This window comes from Lethenteron reissneri, chromosome 7 (assembly GCF_015708825.2).
Source record: "Lethenteron reissneri isolate LAM-NWPU_2019-01 chromosome 7, ASM1570882v1, whole genome shotgun sequence".
In the NCBI taxonomy this organism is placed as follows: domain Eukaryota; kingdom Metazoa; phylum Chordata; class Hyperoartia; order Petromyzontiformes; family Petromyzontidae; genus Lethenteron; species Lethenteron reissneri.
The window spans coordinates 5,399,390-5,424,414 of NC_083785.1; the positions used below are offsets into that span (position 1 = coordinate 5,399,390).

Here is a 25,025-nt window from a genome sequence, read left to right on the forward strand (position 1 = left end):
GTCCCAGTGACCAGAGCACCAACCCACGCCGCTCGTCACGGCCGTCCCGAGTTCACTCTGCGGCCGCCCCCCACCCCCAGCGCCCAACCCCACCAACCACCCCCAACGCGAATCCCGACGATCGTAACCAGGCGAGAGCTGGAGGGCATTTTCAATCATCGCGCTTAAATCATTACGGGAATGGGATCTTTCTGTAATGCCTCTCGTGCCCCCCTCTCTCTCGCACACAAAGGTCCTCCCCGCGCGTAGCCCGCCTCTTAAGGCTGGCGTGGCGTACGTCCGGCCACCTTTGTCTCTCCCCAGTGCTGATGCTCACACACTGCAGCAGCAGGTACTCATTTCAGGCTTGGTTGACCTCGGGAAGTTCCAGTGATTGAGTCAGATAATCGCCCCTGAATGTCAGCCATGGCCAGGAATTGAACTCGGGCAGCCAGGTTCATAGCGCAGTGCGCTACCTACCAGGTCATCGAGCGGTGATGGTGTTACCAAAACACTATAAGTGTACCTAGCCAGGCCATGTGACTCGCTGTAGGAGGTCAAAATACAGACCAAGGTGACAGGAGGTCATGGGACAGACCGCGGGTGTTACATGTTGACGATCAGACAACCTGTAACACCTCGGTCTGTCAGTCAACCCACACAGAAACAACAACGACAACAACCGCCATTCGCCACTACGCTTGTGCCAGGCTATGTGCACGTTAAGGCTATGTTAGGTGTCGAACGCCCGCTGGTAGAAGGTCACGGGACAGACCCGGGTGCCACTGGTCGACTGGCCGATGCACCACCTGTGCCCTCTACTGTGCCAACACACACACACAGACACACACACAGACACACACACAGACAGACACACACACAGACAGATACACACGCGCTATCCTGTCCCACCCGTCCGCTTTGCCCACCGCCCGTAATACTCACAGTCGGCCGCCATCCCGGCAGCCAAGCACTTGCGGAAGCGGCACTCCTGGCACTGGTTGCGAGTCACCCGGTCCACGGCGCAGCGGCCGCCGAACTTGCAGGCGTACGACGGGTGCAGCTTCTTCTGGATCGTGCGCCGGAAAAACCCCTGGATGGACGGACGTACGGAGAGACACGCCGGAAGTGAATGGCTGGCGATGGCATCACCGATAGCAGCACGGGAGAGGAAGCGATTCCGCCCAGCGCGACGCCGGCGCCGTCGAGCTCCGCGCGTCACCTCCCGTCCAACGGCACGCATGGGAACAGAGGCGAGAGTTTTTTCACCCCCCCCGATATATTGTTTATCCGGCGATTTGAGTAATCGATGACTAAAACCACGGCTCGGCCCGCCCACTCCCCTGCCCCGAGCCCGGCGCCGGCGCGTCGGGGACGGCAGCGGCCGCCCCCTCCACCCCCCGGTCCCGAGCCCCGCGAGGCTGCGAGGCCCCGCAGTCAAAATCAATTTGGCCTCAAATTAAATTGAGCACGGGCGGCTCTCGGCGGACCGCGCAGCGGCACGGGGCCGGGGAGCAAGCGGCGCGGGTGTCACTCAGCCCGAGCACGCCGGCCTGCGCGCAGGAATGAGCTCTCGGCCCGGCGAGATCTGCAGAAGCTTTTGGCTCAATCGCCGTTGTTGTTTTTTTTGAGAAACAAAGAGCACCTTCATGGGCACCGTAATGCAGATGAATGCCTTTCTCAAAAGTGCTGCTCGACCGCGTTACCGAGAAACGCCCGATGCTGTTTAATTTATCCATTTGTGCGGCGGCGGTGGTGAATTACATTTGCCTCTTCCTGTCTATACAACTGTGGGGGGGGAGTGAGTGGGTGGGTGGGTGGGTTGGGCAGGCAGGCAATTGGGTGAGCGGGTGGGCGAGTGAACGGGAGAGTGAGGGGGCGGACGACCAAGAGGGTGAGCAAGCGGGCGAGTGAGCAAGCGGGCGAGTGAGCAAACGGGCGAGCGAACGGGCGGACGAGCGGGCGAACGAGCGGGTGGCGGGCAGCCTGGGCGACACCTATGGGAATCACCTTGCAGCCCTCACAGGTGATGCAGCGGTAGTGGTAGCCCGTGGCCTTGTCCCCGCACACCACGCACGGCTCGTCCTTCTCCAGGTAGCTGGGGATGTAGCCTCCTGCTGGAACGCATGCGCACACACAGACCCCCCCCGGGTGGCCGTTTACAAAGACCGTCGGTGACCAGTGCGGTCAGCGAGCACCTATTACAGCCGGCGTGGCGCTCAAATGGTTGGTGGTCCCGCCAGGGGTTTGCGCCATTTAAGGCCAAGTCGACCGAGGGGAGGGGCTCAGGAGTGATTCAGACATCCTTTTCCACGTGCACACACGCGCACTTTGACACGCACCGTGCGCATTTGCGCGCGTGCGCTCAATCACGCCGAGTGGCGAGCTACGTGGGCCCGAGTTGGCCCCTCGCGCCCCCCCCTGCCGGACGGCTCGTGACAGCGCTCCGGCCGAGTAACAGAATCAGAGTCCCGCTGGCGCGAGCGTTTGAACGGCACGTCGGGGGGGGGGGGAGGGGGGGGTGGTATTTTGAGGGGGTGACGGCCGAACCGGTCTGACGCAGCGTGGCGCGATTCCCAGCGCCGCACCGCGCTGTCTGTTCCCCCCCACCCCTCACCCCCTGGTGGGGGGTGAGGGGTGGGGGGGAACGGGGAAGGGGCAGCGTGGGCCGCCGCCGCCGCACACAGGCACACACAACGCACATTCATAGCGCGCGCGGACACCGTGTGTTAAACAATGCAGTCAATGACAACCACAACAGTTGGATTTGAATGCCGAGAAGACACGAGGCATTTTAGATATCGTTTTGACATTTCTCGCTGTACTGCGTGGGGGTGGAGGCGGGACGTGGGTGGGGGACAAGGGGAGAGGAAACGGGGGGGGGGGGGGTGGGGACCGATGGCACGGACCGAGCCGCTGCACGCGGCAGCAGAGATCGCAAATTGGCAACAACCTGAAGAAAAACTGAAAGCCCCCAAAAACATTATCTATTCACGAAATCTACGCTTGACGAAAAACAGCTTTTGAAAGAGCTCCGGGCTGGAAGGGGGCGCGGCGGAGGGGAGTGGTAGCGGGTGGCGGCGACCCAGCCGGCGCTGGCTGCCAAGCGGGGCAGCCCGTGCCCGCTGCGGGGATTGGCGCAGCTCACGGCTTGGGCGACCTCCAAGCGCGGCGACTGCCAACCGCGCTCCGCGGAAGCACGCTCAGGGTGCGGACGGGAGGGGGGAGGGGTGCACAGGACGCGGCCAACACGAGCGGAGCGCCGGCGGCGGAGCCGGCGCGGGAGAACTCGTGTGACCCCGTGCCGAGAGACGGCGCCCTCTGCCGCTCGCAGGCGCCGACCGATTCTCGAGCCGTTACGTCGACGCATCGTGCCGAGATGTAAAGGCCGCGTAGCGTCGATCGCCGACAGAGCGGCGAGTGACAATGGGGAGCGATGGCGGCGGCACGGCGCTAACGTGCCAACGCGAGTCTTGGCTGGCATCCGCCATGCCGGCGCCCCAATAAAAACGCGGAATCCTCAGTGCAGCTCTCCGGCATCGAACACTCTCCGCTAAAAAACTGTTGTTTTAAGTTTTTCGTGGCATTCGACGGTCAGGTAATAAAAATGCTGGCACGGGCGCTCGGAATAATTCCACTTGCCATTCGAGCAGTAATTATTGTTATTACAATTTCAATTATTTTTTTCCCACCCGCCCCACCGTGAAAGCGACAAAGGAAACTCAGAAAACTTTGCTGAGGAATGAATTCGGATTCCCCGGCTGTTCCCAGCGGCCGCCCCCCGTGGGGAGAAGAGACTCCAGATCCGAGTCGGCCGAGTGGGTGGCCTCGTGGATCAAACCCTGCCGGGTCGCATGGCGGCGGGCGGGCGGGCGGTACCCAATTACGCCAACGGCCCGTGCGGCGAGGCCCAGCTGCGAGCCGTCCCATGGGGACGGCACGGAGCAGTCGCCCGCGCGGGGACCGGGGTCGCGCCGAGAACCAAACTCGCCCGGGGACGGCAAACGAAGCGGCGTGGTTCCGCTGAACCTGACGACATCATGCGGCACCGGCGGGCCGCTCCGGGGCGGTACGCGGCACGCTCGGACGACCGCCAATTTCGGTCTCTTTCTTTGAAGCGATGCGCGTGGGCATGCCGCGTTTAAACGCACGCCGCTCGACGGACTCGTGCCGCCGCACGCCGAGTCGGCGTCGGCGCCGGCGCCGGTGCGACTGGGCTGCGTTCTTCCGGCAGGGTCTGCTGGGAGACGCCCCGCGGAGATTCGGTTTGCAGCGGAGCCGTCCGTGCCGAGGTTGAGTTGTCCACTCGGAGGCAAAGGACCTACGCTGGGCCAACCGGTTTCATCCGTATGGAAAAAAACATCTGGAATAACCGGCAAAACAATCCAGCACGAGCCCTGCCCCGAAAAGAATCCTCGACACTAATTGGGGTTTATTCGATTGTATAAAAGGGAATTTATTATTACGGTCGTAAATCGTGGCAAGATTGTCTTACCCGCTACACCCAATACCCGCTACACCCAATACCCGCGCTTACAAAAAGTTTTGAAAGCCGCTGGCAAAGTGCGAGCGAGGCAGCGCTCGCGCGGACAGCCGCCAACACCTGCCGCTGCGACGCCCCCCCACCCCCGCCGCCGCCCACGGGATCCTCGGGGCCAGCGGCCTCCGAGGTCACGCGGAGCTCGGATCCTTGGAGGCCGCCGGGGGCCGCGCTCCGCCGCGAGCCTCGCGGTGCCGCCGACTGCGTGGCACCGAGCGGGGAGAGGTCACGGCAAGGCGGACTCCGGGAAAGCCCACGGCCCGCCGCCGAGAGCTACTAACTTATTCATTCGCTCTGCCAAGCGTGACGTGCGCCGCCCGGCGAGACGGAGTTGAGGGCATCGCTTTCACCGGGTCGCTCGCGGGCGTCCCGGCGGGAGAGGCTCCGGCCCGCCCGCCCGCCCGCCGCGGCACCCGGTTACCGAAACCGGTCCCGAAGCGACGCGGTTCGGCAAGGGGGCGCCGCGCGCCGCCCTCCCAAAACGGCAACCCCCCCCCCCCCTCCTCTCGCCTCCCCCCGCGGTCCCCAAACTCGTTTCGCCGCCCGTCGTTCATCCGCCGCCCGTCCGTCAGCCGCGGACTGCCCCCGGGGTGATGTGGCTGCCTGCCGGTTTAATTACGAGCAGAGCGTCACACGACGGTGAGATATAAATCGATGGCCGTGTTATAATGCGCGTCACGCGCACCGTGCCACGCGGCGTGCCACGCGTGCCGACCCTACCGACTCCTGCGGGACGCCGCCACGGAGTCTTCGGCCCTTTTGCCGCACCACAAAAACATTCGACGCAATTTTTGCTTTGATCGGCGCGCGGCGAAATGGATTACGAGCACCACAACGCGGAGAAGCCGACAACGGTTGTGCTATGGATAGACTCGCCCCTCCCACACCTCCCCGGCCATAGGAATGTAGAATGTCTACCGCCAGCTCCAGGGCTGTAAACGGGAAACGAGCATCACCTCGACCGGCATCCCGGCCCGGCGGGGGCCACGGGGGGGGGGCGGCGGGGCGGACGCGCGAGCCGTACCTTTCAGCTTCTTGCTGGACTCCCCGCGACTCGGCGAGCCGGGGCTCTCGCAGCCGCTGCTGCTGCCGGCGAGGAGCGGCGCGGCGAAGGGCGGCACCCGCTCGTCCGTGGAGGAGCAGGACGACGACGAGGAGGAGGCGAAGGAGGGGCAGCTCGTCGCGCCCCCCCCGCCGCCCCCCACGCCGCCCCCCCCGCCCCCCCCCGCCGGCAGGTCGTCGCCCTCATCGTCGTCGTCGGCCGGGCGCTTCGGGGGGCGCTCGCGCTTGCAGCGGGAGCCGGCGCCCCCCCGTCCCCGGCCCCCCCGGCCGCCGCGCGTCCCGCTCGTGCCTGCAAACGGAGCGGGGGGGGGGGGTTATGAAGTGCGACGGCCCGGTCGCCAGAGACCCCGTCGGTCGCGGGGTGTCGGTTGCCCATACTTCACCATCGCTTGCCACTACCGCGGACGTCAACACAAAAACATCGCACCCCTCCTGGATTTAATGCTCCTCCTCCTCCTCTGCGACACCGGTGGGACCACCAACCGCATCGGAACATCACCAGGCCGAAGTGCACCGCGTCACCTTCATAGTACAAAAACAGAGACACGGCCACAGTCGTACGAGTGTGGCCGTGCAGCCCACACTATGGACCGTGCAGTAAAACCACTGCGGTCAGCAGACCTCCACGAACGCTCTCTGCCGAAGCAGACATTTGCATCGAGCACCTGAACAGATTGCCGCCGTACCCAACAGCAGAACTTGCCACCGATGTCATCTGTGGCAGGGAATCGCGGTGGTTCGCGCACTACTGTTGCTACTACTATTATTATTAAAACTCTGTTCTGCCGACAGGAACCCGGGCCTGCGGTGAATTATCTCGTTGTTGTTGAGCAGCAGAGGCTCCCCACCCCCAGGCCTGCCGCCCTCCTCCTGCTCGGGGCCCGCATCGTCATCTCTCACGACCTTCCCGTCTCGGTAGAGAACTCACGACACACCGCGTGTCGCACGCGAGGGCTGTGGTGGACGTGGAAACCGCGGCACGGCACGGCCCGCAGGGACGGGAGCCGCACTGCGCGCCGAGATCCGGGACGTGTGGCGAGAAGCCTGTGTGTGCTGGCACCCTCGCAACCAACGGGATATTGCAGCACGATTCACATCTTGAGACTCAATGAGATTCACATCTTGCGACTCAATGGTTCACATCTTGAGATTCGATAATTCCGCTAGTTAGTGTTTTCTCTCTGGAGAATGTTGTTTAGTTTTGTTGTTTTAATAGAATGTCATTGTAATCCACTGCAAATCAATGTTTGATCGCACCCCAAGACAGAGCAAAACAGCAGCAGCGCAGTGGTCAGCGCACCGCACGATGTAGCCGGCATCCTACCATTTATTCCTGGCCACAGCTAACATCAGTGGTGAGCAATATCTCAACCAGGCCGAACCTAGGCCTCTCCCTACCTTCAGCAACATGCACCGACCAACGTGAAGTAAGATTAAGCAACCCCCATTGGCCGATGCATGGGGTGGATAATTATTTTTGATGACGCTTAAAATGTGGGACCCCCACCAATCCGACTTGGCCAGCACCGCCGAGCGGTGGCAAGCAAGGCGTCGTGACCACGGCCTGCCAACGCCGACACGGCAGCGGCAGCCCGTGGCGGAACCGGCGTCGAAGCCTCCGCATGCGGCACCCGCCGCCCTCCCTTCACCCCACATTTACCCTTCGCGAGCGCTCTCCCCCTCCTCCTCCGCCGCCATCCCCCCCATCGCCCCCTCCAGCCACCGCACGAAAGGCCTCGCGTGGAATCAAACGGCCTTGGCTCCGGTACCGGCGCTCGCCCCGCGCCCCGCAGCTCGGCAAGATCGAGCGGCGGTGCCGTCCCTCACCGTCGGACGGCGGCGGTCGCCCGGGGGCGGCCGGCGCGACCGTCGAGGCTCGGCCCGGCGGGCGACGCGGGCCTTCGATCGGGGTTCGCGCGGGGAACGGCAAACGCGCGCACGCGGACAAATCGCTGGGACGCGACGAGCGTCGCGCGGGTCTAATCGCTTCACCGATGCCCGCAGGATCCGCCGCGCTCACGCCGAATGGCATCGATTTTTTATTTTACTCTGTCGATGGCGAAGATGAAAATGTAACACTCAAATCAGCGCGGCATCGATCGCCATCGACTGCCTGCTGGGACTCACGAGGCGGAGGGGGAGGGTTCTGTAAACTCCCACTTGGCCGTGTTTGCCGTCACGAGCGCGTGACACCACGGTGTGCTGCCCTCCAATCTCCCGCTTTATTTATATATTAAAATAATTGCCATTGTCGTTGAGTAATTGCGTAATTGGGGGTTTGACGGCATCTCCTCGGCGGTGACGGAATTACGCGAGACGGCAGCCATCACTCCGCGACAGCCGCGTGGCTCTCGTGCGTCGGCGTTTCTGTGGCTTTGTGTATCGGGGTTTGGGAGAATTGCGTGTGTAAATAACGATTCTTTTGAGGATTCTGTATATTACGATCTTTAGTTGATGTCCTTGGAGATTTTAAGATCTTGTCAAAATACGTCAAAGCCAACGGAGCCAGCGCTGGAAATTCCACATTCCTACGGTGGCGGTGAATCTTTCCGAAGAACCACCACTGTTGACGTCCCTGGCGAGTGCCACCGATTTGACGTGACCCGGGGTAGACGATGCGCCGAGCCAAGCCCCAACAAGGGTTTGAACTCGTCACCTGCCCACTGCGTGCCGCTCGCTCCCCTGCTGAGCCACGCGGCCCGAGGGTAGGGGGGTAGAGTCTGCGTAGGGGGGGTCCGCAGGGTCGCACGCACACAGGGCCGAGTATTCTGTATACGAGGGACCGGAGGCCTCCGTTTAAACGGCCTTGAGGCCTGCGTACGGTAGGCTGCTGCAGCGGGGGGTGGAGGGGGTCCGCACGACCGTCCGGTTCCCTGTGGGCACGACCGCCAGGGCGGCCACGGACGCCCGACTCCACGGGCCCCGCGCCGTCCGGTGCGGCGCGTCGCCGCCCCCCCAGCATCTGGTTCGCGACGGGGGGGTTCTGCGCGTCTGCCAGCGGTCTCGTCCGCGCGCGCCGCGTGCGAGCTCGCACCGCGCCATCCGGACGGGCGACTCGCGCGCCGCTGCTCGCCCAACGCGCGGCGTCCGTTGCTCAAGAAGCTCACGGCTTCTTGTAATGGCGGTGGGGGAGGGCGCAGCAGTGTCGTGTGTGTGCAGGAGGCGGTGTGAGCGTGTGGTGGTGGTGGTGGTGGTGAAGCGTGTGGGGTGGTGGTGGGGGGCAAGACAAACAGGGCCGAGTCAGTCTCCCGTGCGGGTGACAGCTCGGGGTTTAATTGGAGGGCCCAGGCGTGCTGGCCCACGAGCGCAAACCCCCACGCAAGCGCACGCGCCGCTTCTCTCGCCGAAATCAATTAAAGGAGAGCGCTAATGAGCAGCGCCGCGGAGTTTGGCCGATTTCCGGTATTTTTCTGCCGCTGGCGAGAGGGCGGTTTAAGTGACAGATCACGGGGAGAGGGTTCACTCACCACCCTCACCTGCCTCTCTCCACAGCGCCACTCCCCCACCCTCACCGCCCTCTCTCTACAGCATCACTCCCAACCCTCTGGACTGGTTCGTGTTTGCGACCGTAACTCCACGTTCGCGCCCGCTCCTGAGCCCAACTCTGCAGCCGTTGTGCGTCGCCACTCCCCAAACCCGTTCCCTGCTGGCCACTCCTCGTCACCATCGCCGTGCTGTCGGCAACATCCACTTTACATCCGCGCCCACTCGTCCGCATGGCGAACACCCTCTGGTGTCGCTGTGAAGCTCACCGCGCACGCTCATCCGGACATCTAGTGAAAATGAGCTTCATAGCTCATCGGATTCCTCCAGTATGATGGCGAAACATCTTCTGGTGCCTCACTCCCCTCCGTTGCTCTCTTCGTGTGAACTCCGCGTCGTTGTTGTTCCCGTCTTGTCGGTGTCTTTTTAAAATCTCACGAGAAATATTTTAATTTTAGCCTGGGGTTGTAAGCGATGACTGCTGCTTCAATCTGCCCCGAGTCACACAGAGGCAGGATTGAGGGCACCCATCCCACGACTGAGATATTTCACTTCTGTGAGGACATTTAGTAAATAGCTCCGCAAACTTTGTTCCGACAGCTGGTCCCGCTTCTTTGATGATGGTCGCAGTTATTCCATATGGCCCAGAAGCGTTGCCACGTTCTTACTGCATAGGGCGGTGTTTACTTTTTTGACGTGTGACATCTGTAACTTCCTGCGCTTCGTCGGAAAAACGGTACGATTCCTGGAATGTGTTAATGTTTTGCTAAATATATAGTCGGGAAAAAGTGATACGGTCGTGGGCCATTGGGTTGTGAATTCCTTTAATCACGATGCCTATGACTGACTGCCTCTATAAAATAAATATGTCGGCTATTTTTGCGTCTCGATGGGCGGTCACATCTCGACGCTACGTAAACACAACCGGTCGCGAATTGTACATGGCGTGCCCGTCCGCGGCGTCACGCGACTCGTCCTTCGCTCGCGCGGGCCGCACGTTTCGCGCCCAACGGACGAGCACCGATTTATTTTCTTTCCGTTCGTTTCGACGCGGAAACCTTCGTGGGCCGCGCTCGAGAGCTCCGTGCCACGCCGGGCGCGGCGTGTCGGGACAGCCCTGCGAAGAGCCGTCCCCCCCCCGCTGCCCCCGCAACCCCCCCACCGCTCCTACGCCGCGACAACCAAATGGAAAACAATAACCGGCATCCACGTCGACGCTCGACCAGGTCCACCGCACGCCCGCGCGGCAGCGGCGTCGAGCGTCTAATTTTACCTTCCCAAGGTCGGCGCGGAGCGCGGTTGATGACACTCGTTTTAACGGTGCCTAGGGGACCTCAAACAACAAGGGGAACAATGTTTCGGCTGCGCCGGGGTCGCGTTTCACTTTAAGCGTTTTTTAGCGCCGCCCCTAACAAACTTGATATTCCGCCTCCGCGAGGAGGGGGGGGGGGGGGAACGTGCGGAGTCTCGATTCCAGGTGGTCGGGATTTTCTACCGCGGTGCCGGCCAAGTCGGAGAGCGAAGCCTGGGACAGCGCCGTGCGCTCCGTGCTGCACTCGGGGTCCAATCGACGGGGACCCGGCACGGGGCGCTCAACATCGACACGGCCAACCCGAGCACCCGGGACAGAATTGAAGTCACTCGGCGGGGATGAGGCAGGGCGACAGAGCCCCCTACCGCCAGACTACACCCGTCCGCAAAACGCATCGGCGCCTTCCTTCGTTTTAGCGTCGTGTGACGTGAATACCAAAACGTATTTCCGGAGGTGCCCAGCACAGGGATGGAGTTCAACAGTAGCAGCCTAACCGGAATTCGTCAGTGACCACCATAGGAGCAATCCAAATTTACTCCACCCATTATTGTTGCTGTTGTTGTTGTTGTTGTTATAACCACAGAGACAGCAATCCCCCAGATGCAAGGCCTCCGCCTTCTCCCCCCGATATCAATGCACTTTGACAATCAATCATCTGTTGAGAAGCAAGCAAGAGGATGATTAGAAATCAGTGGGGTGTCTAAAATGCACAAGAACATTCTAGGCGGAAGGCAAAAAATAATTAATCCCATGAACAAACGAAGAGCAAAGTGCAGCGACGACCCTCACTGCCGTGGTCTAGGCTCCAGTCTCTCTCTGTCTGTGGGAAAGGAAGGCTGCTGCTGCTGCTGTTGTTGTTGCTGCCCACACGTCGCCTCCTGTCCACGTCTCCTTGTCGGGCCCCAGCGTTGCCGGCGAACGTGCCGGCTTGTTTTGTTGACCGTGCTTGTGCACCGCTGCCAACGCAGCAGCAGCAGCAACGCGGGCTTCCACTCCCACCCAACTCCGCGTCCGTCTTTCTCTCAGGCGACCCCCGTGCGCGACCCCGGCGGACACGCGACGCCCACACAGGGAAAGGGGGTGGGGGGGAGGCGGAGCCAAGCGAAGGGTCGGGGGTCGGGAGGTGCGGGGGCGGGGATGCGGTGACGCTCACCTGCCATCGGGAGCTGCTCACGAGGGGCTGACGAAGACGAAGGCCATCTCGGGGCGTGCGCCCTCAGCCCTCGGACATTCCTGCGGGAGACAAGGCGCCCACGCGGCCACCGAGCGTCACAAAGCGCGGCCGCTCCGCTCGCGCCCCTCCGCGACTCGCCGTGCCCCCCCACCCCCCGCCCCCACCTCCCGCCCCGCACGCCGCCCCCCGCCCGGGGGACGCGAACGCCGCGCCGCCGCATCTCGGCGACGGAGGTCGCTCGAGCGACGCGGCCGGCTCGGGGGCGGTGGCGTCGCCACGCGGGTCGCCGCGCGGGCTGGCGTCGAGCGCGGCGGCGCTGGCCGCACGGCTTGCGGAGTTTGTTCTTTAAATAGCAAAGTGAATCAAAAACAAGGCGGCCGCTCGCCAGCCCCGCAGCGGCAACGAGAGAGAGAGAGAGAGCACCGGCGAGTGTCAATCTTTATTTAGCCCTCAGGGTCATTAGGTCGCACAGCGAGTCCCGGCACTCGTTACTCCGGGGCACGTGGGAGGTTGTGACAACGTTTAAAATAACACGATGCCAACGCTGCTGCTGCTGCTGTGGATTTAAGCTTGTCTGTGTGTGTGTCTTGTGTCTGTGTGTCTTGCGCATCTCTCTATCTGTGCGAGTGTGTGCTTCTGTGTGTGTGTGTCAATTCGTACCGTCTTTGTTTTGCGCGCGGCTGTGTTTGCGTGCGCCCGTCTGTGTGCGTTGTGCATCTCGCCGTGTGCGTGCGCATGTCTGTGTGTGTTTTACGATCCGATTGAGAACGTCTTTATTGAGTGCGATTTGTTCTCACTTCTACGAATGCCTTCGTCGGCCGGCATACCAAACCGTGACGGCTTGAGAGGGGTTGGGAGGGGTGAAGGACTCTTAGAAAGGGGTGCGTGCGTGCGCGTGTGCGTGTGGCAGCGCGCGCGTCGATCGGTCTGAACTATATTCTCCGCATTACTCAACCCACAGTGGGCTGCTCATCCGTGTGGTTCAGCCTGCGGGATGGCTAATTACGACGAAGATCTGGCACCCAAACATCATTAGCCGTCAAGCCGACTTTTTCCACGGAAAGCGCAGCTCATGAAAGCTGCAAGTGTCACTCGATAGTCCGCTCCCTCTCCCTCGCTCTCTCTTTCGTGAGTGGGCAGGCGGGCCGGCAGGCGGGCCGGCAGGCCGGCCGGCTGGCCGGCCAGGCCGCGGACCGTACAGACTCGCTGGCTCCGCTCCAGCACGGTTACGCTGCCCGGACCGCCGCAACCCGACACGGGGGGGGGGGGGTTGGGGGCTACGCACGCCATCGCGGTCCCGCGCGTCCCGTCGTCTATTTCACGCCTCGGCCCGGCTCTGCGTCACTGGAACGCGCCGTAGCGAGCGATCGGCGGCGACCGCGAAGACTCCAGAAATCATAAAGAGATGTCAACGTGAGACACGGGAGTGGGGGCCGCGGGGGAGAGGAGGGGGGGCTCGCAAAGCGGCCGGAGCTGCCTCGCCGCCGCGGCCACCCGTTTTTAGATGACAGGATTAGACAGGAATTTTAAATGGATCATTTTATTTTTATTGAAGGCCGTTATCTGCCACAATGGTAATGATGATTTTATCTCTCGCTGAAATTGGTCTTGGTTTTTTGCGGACTTGGGAGTCATTTCAAGTGCATTAAACATTAAACACATTTAGCGTTGAGGGGGGAAGAATGCGTCTCGTGGTTCCAATTTGAGACGCATTTTTGTGTTGTTAACCCGTTCGCGCGTCGGGCACCACGCACCAGCGGGCGCACGCGTTCCCAAAAAATATATATTTCTAAACCGGATAAAAATTCTAATCACCGTTACGCGGGATTTCTCATCCCTTCCTCGCTTTTATCTTGAGAAGCGCTTACGGTGCCGGCCGACAGCCATCAGATGAAATGTGTGACATTCTCATCTCGTTTTTTTTTTTACGCAAAATAAAAAATAAAAAACAGAGCGCGAGGCGCTCCTCCACGATAAACCAATCAGCTCAGGAGCTTAACGAGATAAATGTGAGCGGTGCGGGTTTTTTCTTGCGCCCGTGTCACCTTCACAGCGCCCGGAGTGACATGGAAAGGGGGGGGGGGAGCGCGGGGGGGGGGGGGGCAGCCATCTGAGCGACGCCTGGGACGCACGCAAGGGAGAGAAGCCACGGGACACGCGGCCACATCACACACGGCCCGCAATCCCCACCGTCACCCGGTCCGTCTCCTCGCCTGGGAATCATCACAGCGAGAGGGTGGAGGGGGCTGCTGCTGCTGCTGCGAGGAGGAGGAGGGGGGTGGGGAGAGAGACGCGGCTGGACTGATGGGGCGTCTTTCATCCCACTTCCCGACGGCCAGCAGCTGCCACAACGGGTTAGTCTCGTGTCGACGCAAGCGCTGGGCGGAATTGCGGCGGTGAAAATAATAATAGTAATAATAAAAAGGACAAAAATTACTGAAGAAGAGAAGGGAGAGCATAACGCCAGAGGAGGATAGGGGGCTTCAAAACTGCATCCTGCCAGTGCGCGCACTCACGCACGCACGCACTCACGCACGCACTCACTCACTCACTCACGCACGTGCGCCACGTGGATCGGAGCCCGTGCGCCGTCACACGCGGTTCTAATTTCTGTCGGCGGGGGGAACGGGCCCGCGCGCGCCATGGGAAGCGCCGCCGACTAAAATTTATGGGGCTCGGTGGCCGCTCCGCTTGTTCGGCCATCACTCTCACCGCTTGTTCCGTACGAGTTGCGCCCCGTCCCAATTTACGGCGCTCCGCCGCCGGCGCGCGGGTGGCTCGGCGCTGCCACGCATCGATCCGTCTCCGCCAATCGCGGAGACTGCTCGCGCCCGCGCGGGCACCGCACATTCCAACATCTGCCGCGATAACGCTCGGGACTTCATCACCGTCGTCGCCGTCGTCGGCCGCGATCAATCGACCTCCGGACGGAGGCCTCCCCCCACGAGCCGCAGCGGCCGCCCGCGATGCCGCGACGGAACGAGCCGCTCGGCGCCTGCGCTCCGACTCCGGCCCGAGCCCTTCTCGGACGTCGAGCGCCGCGCATTTACTCCGGCGCAAACGCAGCGGCCGATCGTCTCCACCGAATACCCCGAGACGGTCATGGAAACTCCGCATTCTCACGGCAAGGGCCAGCCCACCGGAGAGCCCGGCCGCACGGGCGCCTCCGACAACCTATTTGTGCACGGCGGTCGCCCATCCGAGCATTGTCCAGCCTCAACCCTGCTTAGCTTCCGAGATTTGACAAGATTGGGCGCCTCCCGCGCGATACGGCCATAATCAGTGGCGCACCAAGGCCTCCGCATGTCGTGTCGGCCACCAGAGCTGTCCGACCGCACGACGTTGGACAGTGCGGACAGTGCGGACAGTGCGGACAGTGCGGGGGCCGGGAGGAAGCAGAGAGAGGCGGTTTGGTCCTAAGGCTGCTCGGCGCGTGAACGTGGCGTGCGCACACACGCATACACATGGCGTGCACGCGCATGCGTGCGTGCGCATACACGTGGCGTGCGCACGCACAGCGTGAACGTGGCGTGCGTGCGCGCGCGTGAACGTGTCGTGCGCACGCGTGAACGTGAGCTGGCGTGCAGCTGGTACGGCCAAAGCCTAGGGCCGACACGTCGATTGCGGCGAGGGTTGGCGTGCGTTTCCCGCGACCCCCAACGCGCGAGCGGAAAAACTTAAAACCCCCTCCTCTCGGATCGCACCGGCACCGCGAGGCCCAGGCCTCCGCATCTACAGAGCAGAGTCGAGGGGAAACGGGGGCCACGGACGGAGTGGCGTGGGGGCGGAGGGGAGAGGAGACGGGAACGCGGAGGAGAGGGAACGGGGAGGAGGGCAGAACGCGGCGTTTAAAGCCGCGGCACCAGCGTGACGTTACAGCGACGGACGCTCCCGTCAATGGCCCCCGACCCCGCGGAATTTCAAACGTATAATCGGCCGCAAGCGACGCGCGTGATTTGCCGCTAATAGCAGAGGCGTTGTCTTTATGCTCCGCCTGTCAACACAGTCACCGGCTTCAGGAACAGGAGGCTGCATCCCGGCGCATGGCAGCGCGTGAACGAGCGAGCGGGCGGGCCCCAAGGGCAAGGCATTATCTCAACCCGGTGCAGCCGCCGCACGCTTGCGCATCCCGAAACCGCTACTGCCACCACTCACGCTCCACCCGATCCCGCTCCATGAGCAGCCACGCCGCACTGCTCTTGCCAAATCCGGGCGAGCAAACCGGGCCTCCCGAAGGCCGTGTTGTCCATAAACAGTGGCAACAGCTGCCCTGTCAGCGCGCACGTCCCAGCACGCAGCTGTCGTGCTGCTGGCCACACCGTACCCACACCTGCGCCGCTCTGGTGTACACAACAAGCAAGCCCGCGCTGCTCACTCGACCCTGCCGTGACCTCGCCGGCAGACAGGACGGGCGACGACACGAGATCGCCCCACTCACGAGGCCTCCGTAGGAGGCAGTGGCCGGCGCCCGATCGGTGGCACGGGCGATGGCCGTCGCTCCCGCCGCCGGCGCCCAACTCGGCGCGTCGTCGTCGCCACTGTGCTCGCACGCTGCCCCCCGCCGCTTTTAACACCTCGAGCGATATTCCCCTTCGTTCACAATGTGGAGCAGTGCGAGCTAAGGGGACTTAATTTCACTTAAGCAATTGAATGAAACTGGCCCCCGACCTTTACATCGCGAGAGCTCCGCAGCGGAACACGTCCTCTCGACAAACAAAACGAGAATTAAACGATCGTCGCTGTCGTTGCCGGACGTCGCCTCGGTCGAGACGCCCTCCCGCTCGGCGGAAGCCACGTGCCAACGCCTGTAGAAATTCACCGCGAGTGTGAACTCAAGAGCGGCATCGTCACCGTCACCGTCACGTCGCGCTAAAACCTCCCCGGGGCCGATCGCGGGAGATTAAAGCGTCGCATCGACTCGGGCGTCTGAACGGGTCGCGGTGCGAGACACGGCAGGCGGCGGGGTGTGCCACGCCCTCGGAGTGTCGCTAACAACGCCGTTCACGCCGCGACGCCGGGGTGCGTACACCGCGACGGGGGAGACACAAACAACAAGATCACCGACACCCCCCGAAGGGGGTAGGGAGAAGCCTCGTTAATGTTTGCTTTGTGTGTGCCAAGTTTAAAAACTGCTTCCGAGCAATCGGCAGATCTTAAGTGTTTGTGTCGCAAAACTCTCAGACGATTGTGCAAGCGCACAGACAGATCAATAACAATCCACGACCCTTGCCACTTGATCTGCGGCGAGAGCGGATATTGATCGTGCAGCGCAATCGCGCGGGGTCCGCCCAAACGAGCGACGCGCACAGCGCGACACACACACACACACCCCCACCAATTACTACACATCACTACCACACACACACACATCCACCAATTACCACACACCAAAGATCCCCAGTCTAGCCGTAACAGACTGTTGGGGCAAGTGCTGTTAGCGAGCACCTACGAAGGCCAGCAGGGCACACGAGGGGGTGGGTGGCCAACACCGCGTCCGGCCGCCTTTGTCTACCCAGTGGCGATGTTCACACATCGCACCAGGTACTCATTAGAGGCTGAGCCGACCTCGGGGAGGCCCAGGACCGGTTCAAGTAATCGTCACTGGAGTTGGTCGTGAGCAAGAATCGAACCCGTGTCGCCAGATTCGTAGCGCTAACCGCTACACCATCGCTCCCCACCATTCGCCGCTAAGTGTCGGTGACGTCATTACAGCACATGTGCCAGGCTAGGTGCACTCTAAGGCAAAGTAAAGTGTCGAAGGCCCGCTGGCAGGTCACGGGACAGACCTGGGTGTCATGGCTGTGAGATGACTGGTAGATGCAGCACCTGCGCTTACGACTGTGCCACCTCGATGCGTTATAGCCGCCCCGCGCTCCACACATTGTTGTGCGAGTCGCTCCTCTGCCCTCCGCTGTTGTTGGAAAACGACTGCCTCCATCTGCCCAGTGGCGTGCTTCACGAGCCTCCTGCATCGAGGCCGATCTCGACACCGCTGGAACCGGCCATCGGCAAATACACTCCGCTCCACATTCTCCTGTACCACATCAGTGCCATCTCTTCTCTAGCCCATGCCATGCCCATTTAACCACCTCAATCTGGCCAAACAGAAGCTGCTTGGGCATGCGGTGGCTGGGCATGCGGGCTACACGACTCGGCCAATGCAGCCTCGCCTACAGGAGTTCACTGATGGGACCGACTCCAGATCTTTCAAGGATCTGTGAACACCTCACATAATCCAGCCTGGTTAAACCCAGGATGGATCGTAGGCAGCTAAGATGAATGTTTCAAACTGGTGCAGACGTTCCTTCAGAGGGGTCAAGCAGAGAAAAGGTAAGGTACGACTGCTCGAGAAGACGTAGAACTTCTTATGGGGTGACAGGCCAGGTAGCTTCCACACAGCGGTATCCAGCCCATGAAAAGAAAAGGCAGCTCAACTGATGTGGACACTGCCCAGGTATGGGAACTTCTATCACCTCTGTCTCATGTTTGATGACACACAATACCCATGCAGGTGTTTTGTTTTTGTGGGGATGATGGCAGGGCCCAACCTCTTCGTGGCACGTTCCAGACTCAGCAGCAGAGTCTTTAACTCCTTCTCAGCAGGAATTACCAAATCATCAGCATACGTAACATGGTTGACCAATGGGTAGGCATCTCTTGACCAGGGCACTGATCAGCTTCCCACTGTATCTGTACCAGATGGAAATTCCTTCAGTACATCCATAGAAAGATTCTCAAACTACGTGGTCAAAAAATATGTTAAACAATGTAGGAGCCAGATGACATCCTTGTCACACCTCAAGGTGAACAGGGAATGGCTCTGACTCTCAGCCACACAGCTTTACCCACGCCCGCCCACCATCATGAAGGTATTTAACGATGGTGAGCAGAGGGCCAGGGACTCCGAAAATAAACCGAATATCCCTCAGCCCTGGCCTATTGATGGTATCAGAGGCCTTGACTGACTATTACAATAAGGCTTACCATTACAATATAATACAAAGATCCACTGTATAACCTTAACAGAGTGTTGGGACAAGTGTTGTTTAGCGAGCACCTATGAAGGCCGGCACGGCACACGAAGGGGTGGGTGGTCAGCGCCTCGCCCGGTCGCTTTTGTCTCCCTGGTACTCATTTGAGGCTAAGTCGACCTAGTGGAGGCCCAAGCCGGTTCAGATAACCGTCGCTGGTGTTGGTGGCCGTGAGCGAAAATTTAACTCGGGTCACCGGGTTCTCTCCAGCGCCCAGATGCACGGCAACACAAGCACGATCGACATGAAGGGGCAAGCGCCCGTGCCTTATATTTATATATAATCCAAATATATAAATATATAATTACACTGATAACTCCTACACCGCATTTCTCGGAATGTCCTCCAGGGATTCTGGAAACACTTATACACGTGGAGACATTAAAGCCAGGATTTAACAGCAGGGGTTTCAGTTTAACATGTAGGCTTTCGTGACCAGTATAATTCATAATAAAGGTTTTTGGGTTAGGATCGCATTTTTTTTACTTTTATAACTATCGGTGAGGTGAGGGAGGAGACCGGAACATGCCAGTGCCCAGTCTAATCTGCACAGGCTGTTGTTGCTGCTGCTGCTGGTGGTGGCTGTGGTAGTTGTGGCGCTCGTGACGGTGGTGGTGGTTGTGGTAGTGGTGGTGCAGGTGGTGACTGGTGTTGATGCTGATGGTTGTGGTGGCGGTAGTGCGAGTGGTTCCAGTGGAGCTGATGGTGGTGATGGAAGCGATAATGGCAATGATGATGGCATTTATAATGCTGGTCCTGTTGATGATGATCATGGTGGTTGCGGTTTTGCAGGTGTACTTGATGATGATAGCAATTGTGGTGATGGTGATAGCTGGAGTGATGATAGGGTGACGATGATCGCTACTGTGGTGGCTGTGGTGGAGACACGGTCCCAGTGTTTGAGTCAGGCCGACCCGTAACACCGCTTCGTCAGTCCTCTCAGACCTGGTGGCCCTGCAGGTCAGCGGGCCGGAGGGCCGCATCAAGCACGTCGCCCCGGGAGAGGTCCGCTCACGTCCCCGAGCGAGACATCAGGTCATGACCCCCCAATGAGGTCAGATTGTGAACCAAACCCTCATTCAACACTATCACTGGGCAGTTTATCGAGCCAGTGGTGAAAATTCCACATTCCTATGGCTGGGACCATGTACTGAATCACTGCACATGATAGCATCTCAAGAGAACAAGTATTTTCTTTCCGGTATGGAAGGAGTGGGAGTTTATTAAATTAATTCTTCGTTTGTGAAGCGGTGGCACTCGGTATTCGATGACGATGCCAGATTTGTGTTTGGCTTTTACTTTGCGCTTCCACACAGCTGCCGACGCAGCGCCAGAAATGTCGCTTCACAAACCCCGCGCGGGGACGACCCATTGTCGCACGAGAGGAAGCCGCCACTTAAAAATGCGCCGTTTTTTTATTTGATTGTTTTGCAAAAAAATATGACCCATTTTTCCACAAAACGGTGTTTCGCATCGAATCGCAGGAAAAGACGTGGCCTGTAACCAAGACAGCGGCCACGGGGGGCGCGTCGGCTGCAGGGCCCGCGGCGACGCAGCGACAACGACATTTGCTCTCCCGTTCATTTGCCCGCTCGCTCGTCCGTTTATTTGCTCACCCGTTCATTTACTTGCCCATTCATTTGCGAGCCCAACCATTCATTTCTTCGCTCCCCTAAATCTCCTTGCTCACCCTCCTGTAGCCGTGCACGCTCACCTACTCGGCTGCTTGCGCGCTCGTCCGCTCCTTTCCTCGCTCCCTCTCCGCTTTATTTTCTCGCTCGCTCATCCAATCAGTTGCACGCTCATGTGTGCGTACGTGTGTGCATGTGCGTGTATGTGCATGTGTGTGCGTGTGCATATGCGTGTGTGCACGGCCGTCGGTCACACAGGGTGGCTTTGTACAAGGAACCGCTTGAAAATCAACGCGTGTCATAGCTAATAAACCCATTAAAAGTCAAGGCCCGGGCCTCATTAGGTCTCGTTTCACATCAGCCACTTTCGCAAAATGCGGCCATTATGAGTGGCACGGTTTTGGGTTTTGACGAAACTCCGAAGGGCGCGGCGAGGGAGCGAGGGAGAGAGGGAGCGGCACCACGGCTCTCTGGAGGGGCGCAGAGCCGCCCAGCACCGTGCTGATAGAAACAGATTAATACAACCTTTGGAGCGCTCGCGGTAATAAACCCTAACAGCGGCTCGTAAACCCCGACGCAAATAACGCGGCGCGGGGCGGCTGGGAAAGCCGCTCGGCCTCCACATTCTAAACACAAAACCATCTTTCATTAGCGGCGACGGCGGCGGGGAAATCGGAATGCGAAGGTGTTTTCTCGCAGGCACACAAACTCATCACAGGGAGGTCGTGGGGTCAACCGCGAATGTAAATTTGTAGCAGTTAGGATAGAACGGGTCGCTTACTCACGCGATTAAAACTCCCGACAATTACACCACAATAACACCCCGCACACGCCTCGACCAGCACCGCCGCCCCCCGCCAACGTCGCGAGCTCGCGTCCCAACCCCCGCGCCTCCACAGTCACCCGCACCCCTCCCCCCCCCCCGGGACTTGCAGCCACGGCCGCCCCCCGCCTCCCGCCCCCCACTTTATTTCTTGCGTCGCGATGAGCCCCCCCCCCGCCCCCCCTACGCGGTGACGGACGAGCAGGACGACCACCCACGCCCTCCTTCCTTCCACGGGATTTCCACGCACGATCCCTGGCAAGGGACCGCGCGTGCGAGCCAACGGTTTCGCGGTGGCAACGGTTGGCGGGTCGCGGAAGGATCCGCGAAGCTTTGGAAGCCAAGGGCCAGCGAGGTGCGGACCCGCGGGGGGTCACGGGGCTATCCGGAGACGCACGATGCTCGGCGATGGAATTGACCGAATGTCTCAAACGTAGCAGGGCCCCTCCGGACCGCGAGCCTCGGCGAGACTCTCGTGGATAAACAGATTTACTGGATGGCACTAGGTCGATCCACCGCTGGACGAAGGCCTCCCCACAGCACGTTGCTGGTTGTGTGCCTACGATTCCACCACGCCAACCGCACGTGTTGGAAGCGGAGAGCGCACTCGCACTTTACCCCGGCACCCAACACAAGATCAACAACGCTGCTGCGTGGACAGAGGGAGTGGGCGGGGGGAATTTAATAAACTCGCCCCCCCATTGTTCCAACCAGCCGCGCAGGGAGACGGAATCGAACCGGCGACCTCCGCACTGCAAGCTCTCGCACGGTGCCGACCGTTACATCCAACTGGCCAGTTTGTCTGCGATTAAATGGCCTTCAGCAAGCAAGACTTTGCGAAGTTTCCAAGATCGGAGAGAAAGCTCTCATGGGGACGACGCCGCACGGCTCGATTTCCTCAACTGCCGTCGAGAGTTTTGTTTTCAATGGCGGAGGCGCCGCGCGCTCGCCTCACCGCGCTCGCCTCACCGCGCTCGCCTCACCGCGCTCGCCTCACCGCGCTCGCCTCACCGCGCTCCCCTCACCCCTCCCCTCCCTCCCCTCCCCTCCCTCCCCTCCCCTCCCAGCTCTCCGCACTCCGCTCCCCGCGCTCCCCTCCCATGCTCCCCGCGCTCCCCTCCCCGCGCTCCCCTCCCCTGCCTCCCTGCTCTCCGCTCCCCGCGCTCCCCTCCCAGCTCCCCGCGCTCCCCTCCCCGCTCTCCGCACTCCGCTCCCCGCACTCTCCTCCCAGCTCCCCGCGCTCCCCTCCCCGCGCTCCCCTCCCCTGCCTCCCTGCTCTCCGCTCCCCGCGCTCTCCTCCCCGCTCCCTGCGCTCCCCTCCCTCCCCTCCCCGCTCCCCGCGCTCCCCTCCCCTCCCCGCTCTCTGCACTCCTCTCCCCGCGCTCTGCTCCCTTCGTTTGTTTTCACTGTGCGCGTTTCTTTGCACTGCTGGCGGTGTTTGTGGTGAGTGTCACTGAGGACCCTGAAGAGTGGCAGCTGAACCGGAGCTGGGAGTTCGGGAGGGAGAGAGAGGAGAGAGAAGGAGAGCGAGGGAGAAAGAAAGGGGAAGAGAGGGAGAGAGTGGGAGGGAGAAGAGAGAGTGGGACAGACAGGATGAAGGAGAGAGTGGGAGGGAGAAGAGAGAGTGGGACAGACAGGATGAAGGAGAGAGTGGGAAAGCTAGGGAGAGCGGGAGAGAGGAAGGGACGTCGGAGAGAGTGGGAGAGACAAAGCGGGGGATAGTGTGGGAGAGTGAGCGAAAGAGTGGAAGAGAGAGGGATAGCGCAGGGCTCACGTGGCAGGGCCTGCTGTGCTGGACGTACGCATTCACACACATACACGTGGCACGAACACAAAGACAAAGATCCCCCAATATAGCCTTAACAGACTGTTGGGGCAAGTCCACTTAGTGAGCACCTATAAAGGCCGGCACGGCATACGAGGAGGTGGGTGGCCAACACCACGCCCTAGAGGGAGGCCGAGTCGACCTAGGGGAGGGCCCAAGACCGATTCTGATAATCGTCACTGGTGTTGGCTGTGAGCGGGAATCAAAATCGGATCGCCGGGTACGCAGCGCGGCACGCACGCTCACACGTGCACTCACATACGTACAAGCACGCACGCTCACAGGCACGCTCACAGGCACGTACAAGCACGCACGCTCACAGGCACACTCACACGCACGTACAAGCACGCACACTCACAGACATGCTCACAGGCACGTACAAGCACGCACGCTCACAGGCACACTCACACGCACGTACAAGCACGCACGCTCACAGGCACACTCACACGCACGTACAAGCACGCACACTCACACGCGCACTAACACGCGCACTCACACGCGCACGTACAAGCACGCACGCTCACAGGCACACTCACATGCACGTACAAGCACGCACACTCACACGCGCACGTACAAGCACGCACGCTCACAGGCACACTCACACGCACGTACAAGCAAGCACACTCACACGCGCACTCACACGCGCACGTACAAGCACGCACGCTCACAGGCACACTCACACGCACGTACAAGCACGCACACTCACACGCGCACTCACACGCGCACGTACAAGCACGCACGCTCACAGGCACACTCACACGCACGTACAAGCAAGCACACTCACACGCGCACTCAAAGACCGCGTGATTGGTTTTGACGGCACGAGCCACCACACCGGCAACAGCTCCCCATGCAATCACCTCGGTAGAAAACACACACACACAGAGACAAAGATCCCCGGATAGCCTGAACAGACTGTTGGGGCAGGTGCTGTTAGCGAGCAGTAGCTATGAAGGTCGGCACGGCACACGAGAAGGTGCTGCCGATGTTCTAAACACACCGCGCACCAGGGACTCATTTTGAGGCTGAGTCGACCTCGGGAAGGTCCAGGACCGGTTCAGATATTCACCACTGCTACTGGGCCCGAGTGGGTATCGAACTCGGGTTGCCGGGGTTCGTTGCGCAACGCGCGAACTGCTACCTTAGTGTTCCCCGCACACACTCGCGCTCACGCACGACCGTGTAACGTACACCCTATCAATCACCTAACGACAATACGAATTGTTGACCCGCACCTGTGGAGTCTCCAGGCTGTGTGCAGAGGGTTCCCGCTGGGAAGGATGCGCCGGCCATCGTACCGCCGCCGCCGCTGAAAGTTGTTTGCGAGCGTGCGATGGGCCCGCGGAACAGCGAGCACGCTTGGCTCAATGCAGATGAAATAACTGTGTGAGCCATTGAGAAAAACCCTGCCCACGTTGAACCCAGATGATGCGCGAATATGTGTCAGTGTGCGCATTGCACAATTTAATTTTGTCGTCTTTGAAGACTGAGAATGAAGATATAGCGTGGAGATACAGCCGGTCATCTCAGTCGGTTAACCCGTAGCACCTGGGTCTGTCTCGCGACCTCCCGCCGGCAGCGAGCCTTCGGCACTTCACGTGGCGGCCTGGCACAATGTGGGCGCGTGTGTATTAGGAGCAACGTGAAGTCGTTATCGCATCGCGCTATGAACTCGGCGATCCGAGTTCGATTCCCGCTCACGGCTAATATCAGTGGTGAGTATTTTCTGAACCAGTCCTGGGCCTCACCAGGCCGGTAAGCAGTTCCCCGTCCTACAGAGAGACTTTCCTACAGCACTTGCCCAAACAATTAAGGCAGGCTAAATGGCGATCTTTGTCTGTGTATTTATGTGTGTGTATCTATGTGTCTGTGTGTGTGTCTTGCATTTTATATCGTGGGAAGTGTTAGTGTAGCGGTTAGCGCGCTGCGCTATGAACCCGGCGACCCGGGTTCGATTCCCGCTCATTGACAAGACCGGTGACGATTATCTGAACTGGTCCTGGGCCTCCCCTAGGTCGACTCGGCCTCAAATGAGTACCTGGTGTGCGGTGTGTAAACATCGCCACTGGAGAGACAAAGGCGGTCGGGCGTGGTGCCGGCCACCCACCCCCTCGTGTACCGTTCCGGCCTTGATAGGTGCTCGCTTACAACACTTGCCGCTACAG

General features: G+C 60.5%; 1 protein-coding gene across 3 annotated transcripts in view; it reads right to left on the reverse strand.

Moving 5' to 3' along the window:
* The window catches only part of LOC133356514 (thyroid hormone receptor beta-like), a 114,946-nt gene that overhangs the window by 17,464 nt on the left and 72,457 nt on the right, over positions 1-25,025 (reverse strand). Inside the window, exons 4-7 of one of the 3 annotated variants that reach the window (XM_061574079.1) lie at positions 11,530-11,609; positions 5,544-5,870; positions 1,990-2,093; positions 925-1,072 (exon numbers count right to left, since the gene is read on the reverse strand). In XM_061574079.1, coding sequence (XP_061430063.1) covers positions 925-1,072; positions 1,990-2,093; positions 5,544-5,870; positions 11,530-11,536 — 586 coding nt within the window. In that variant the 5' untranslated portion in view covers positions 11,537-11,609. Of the gene's footprint in view, positions 1-924; positions 1,073-1,989; positions 2,105-5,542; positions 5,871-11,529; positions 11,610-25,025 lie in introns of all 3 variants that reach the window. The other 2 variants (XM_061574070.1, XM_061574061.1) reach the window with 2 other exon arrangements.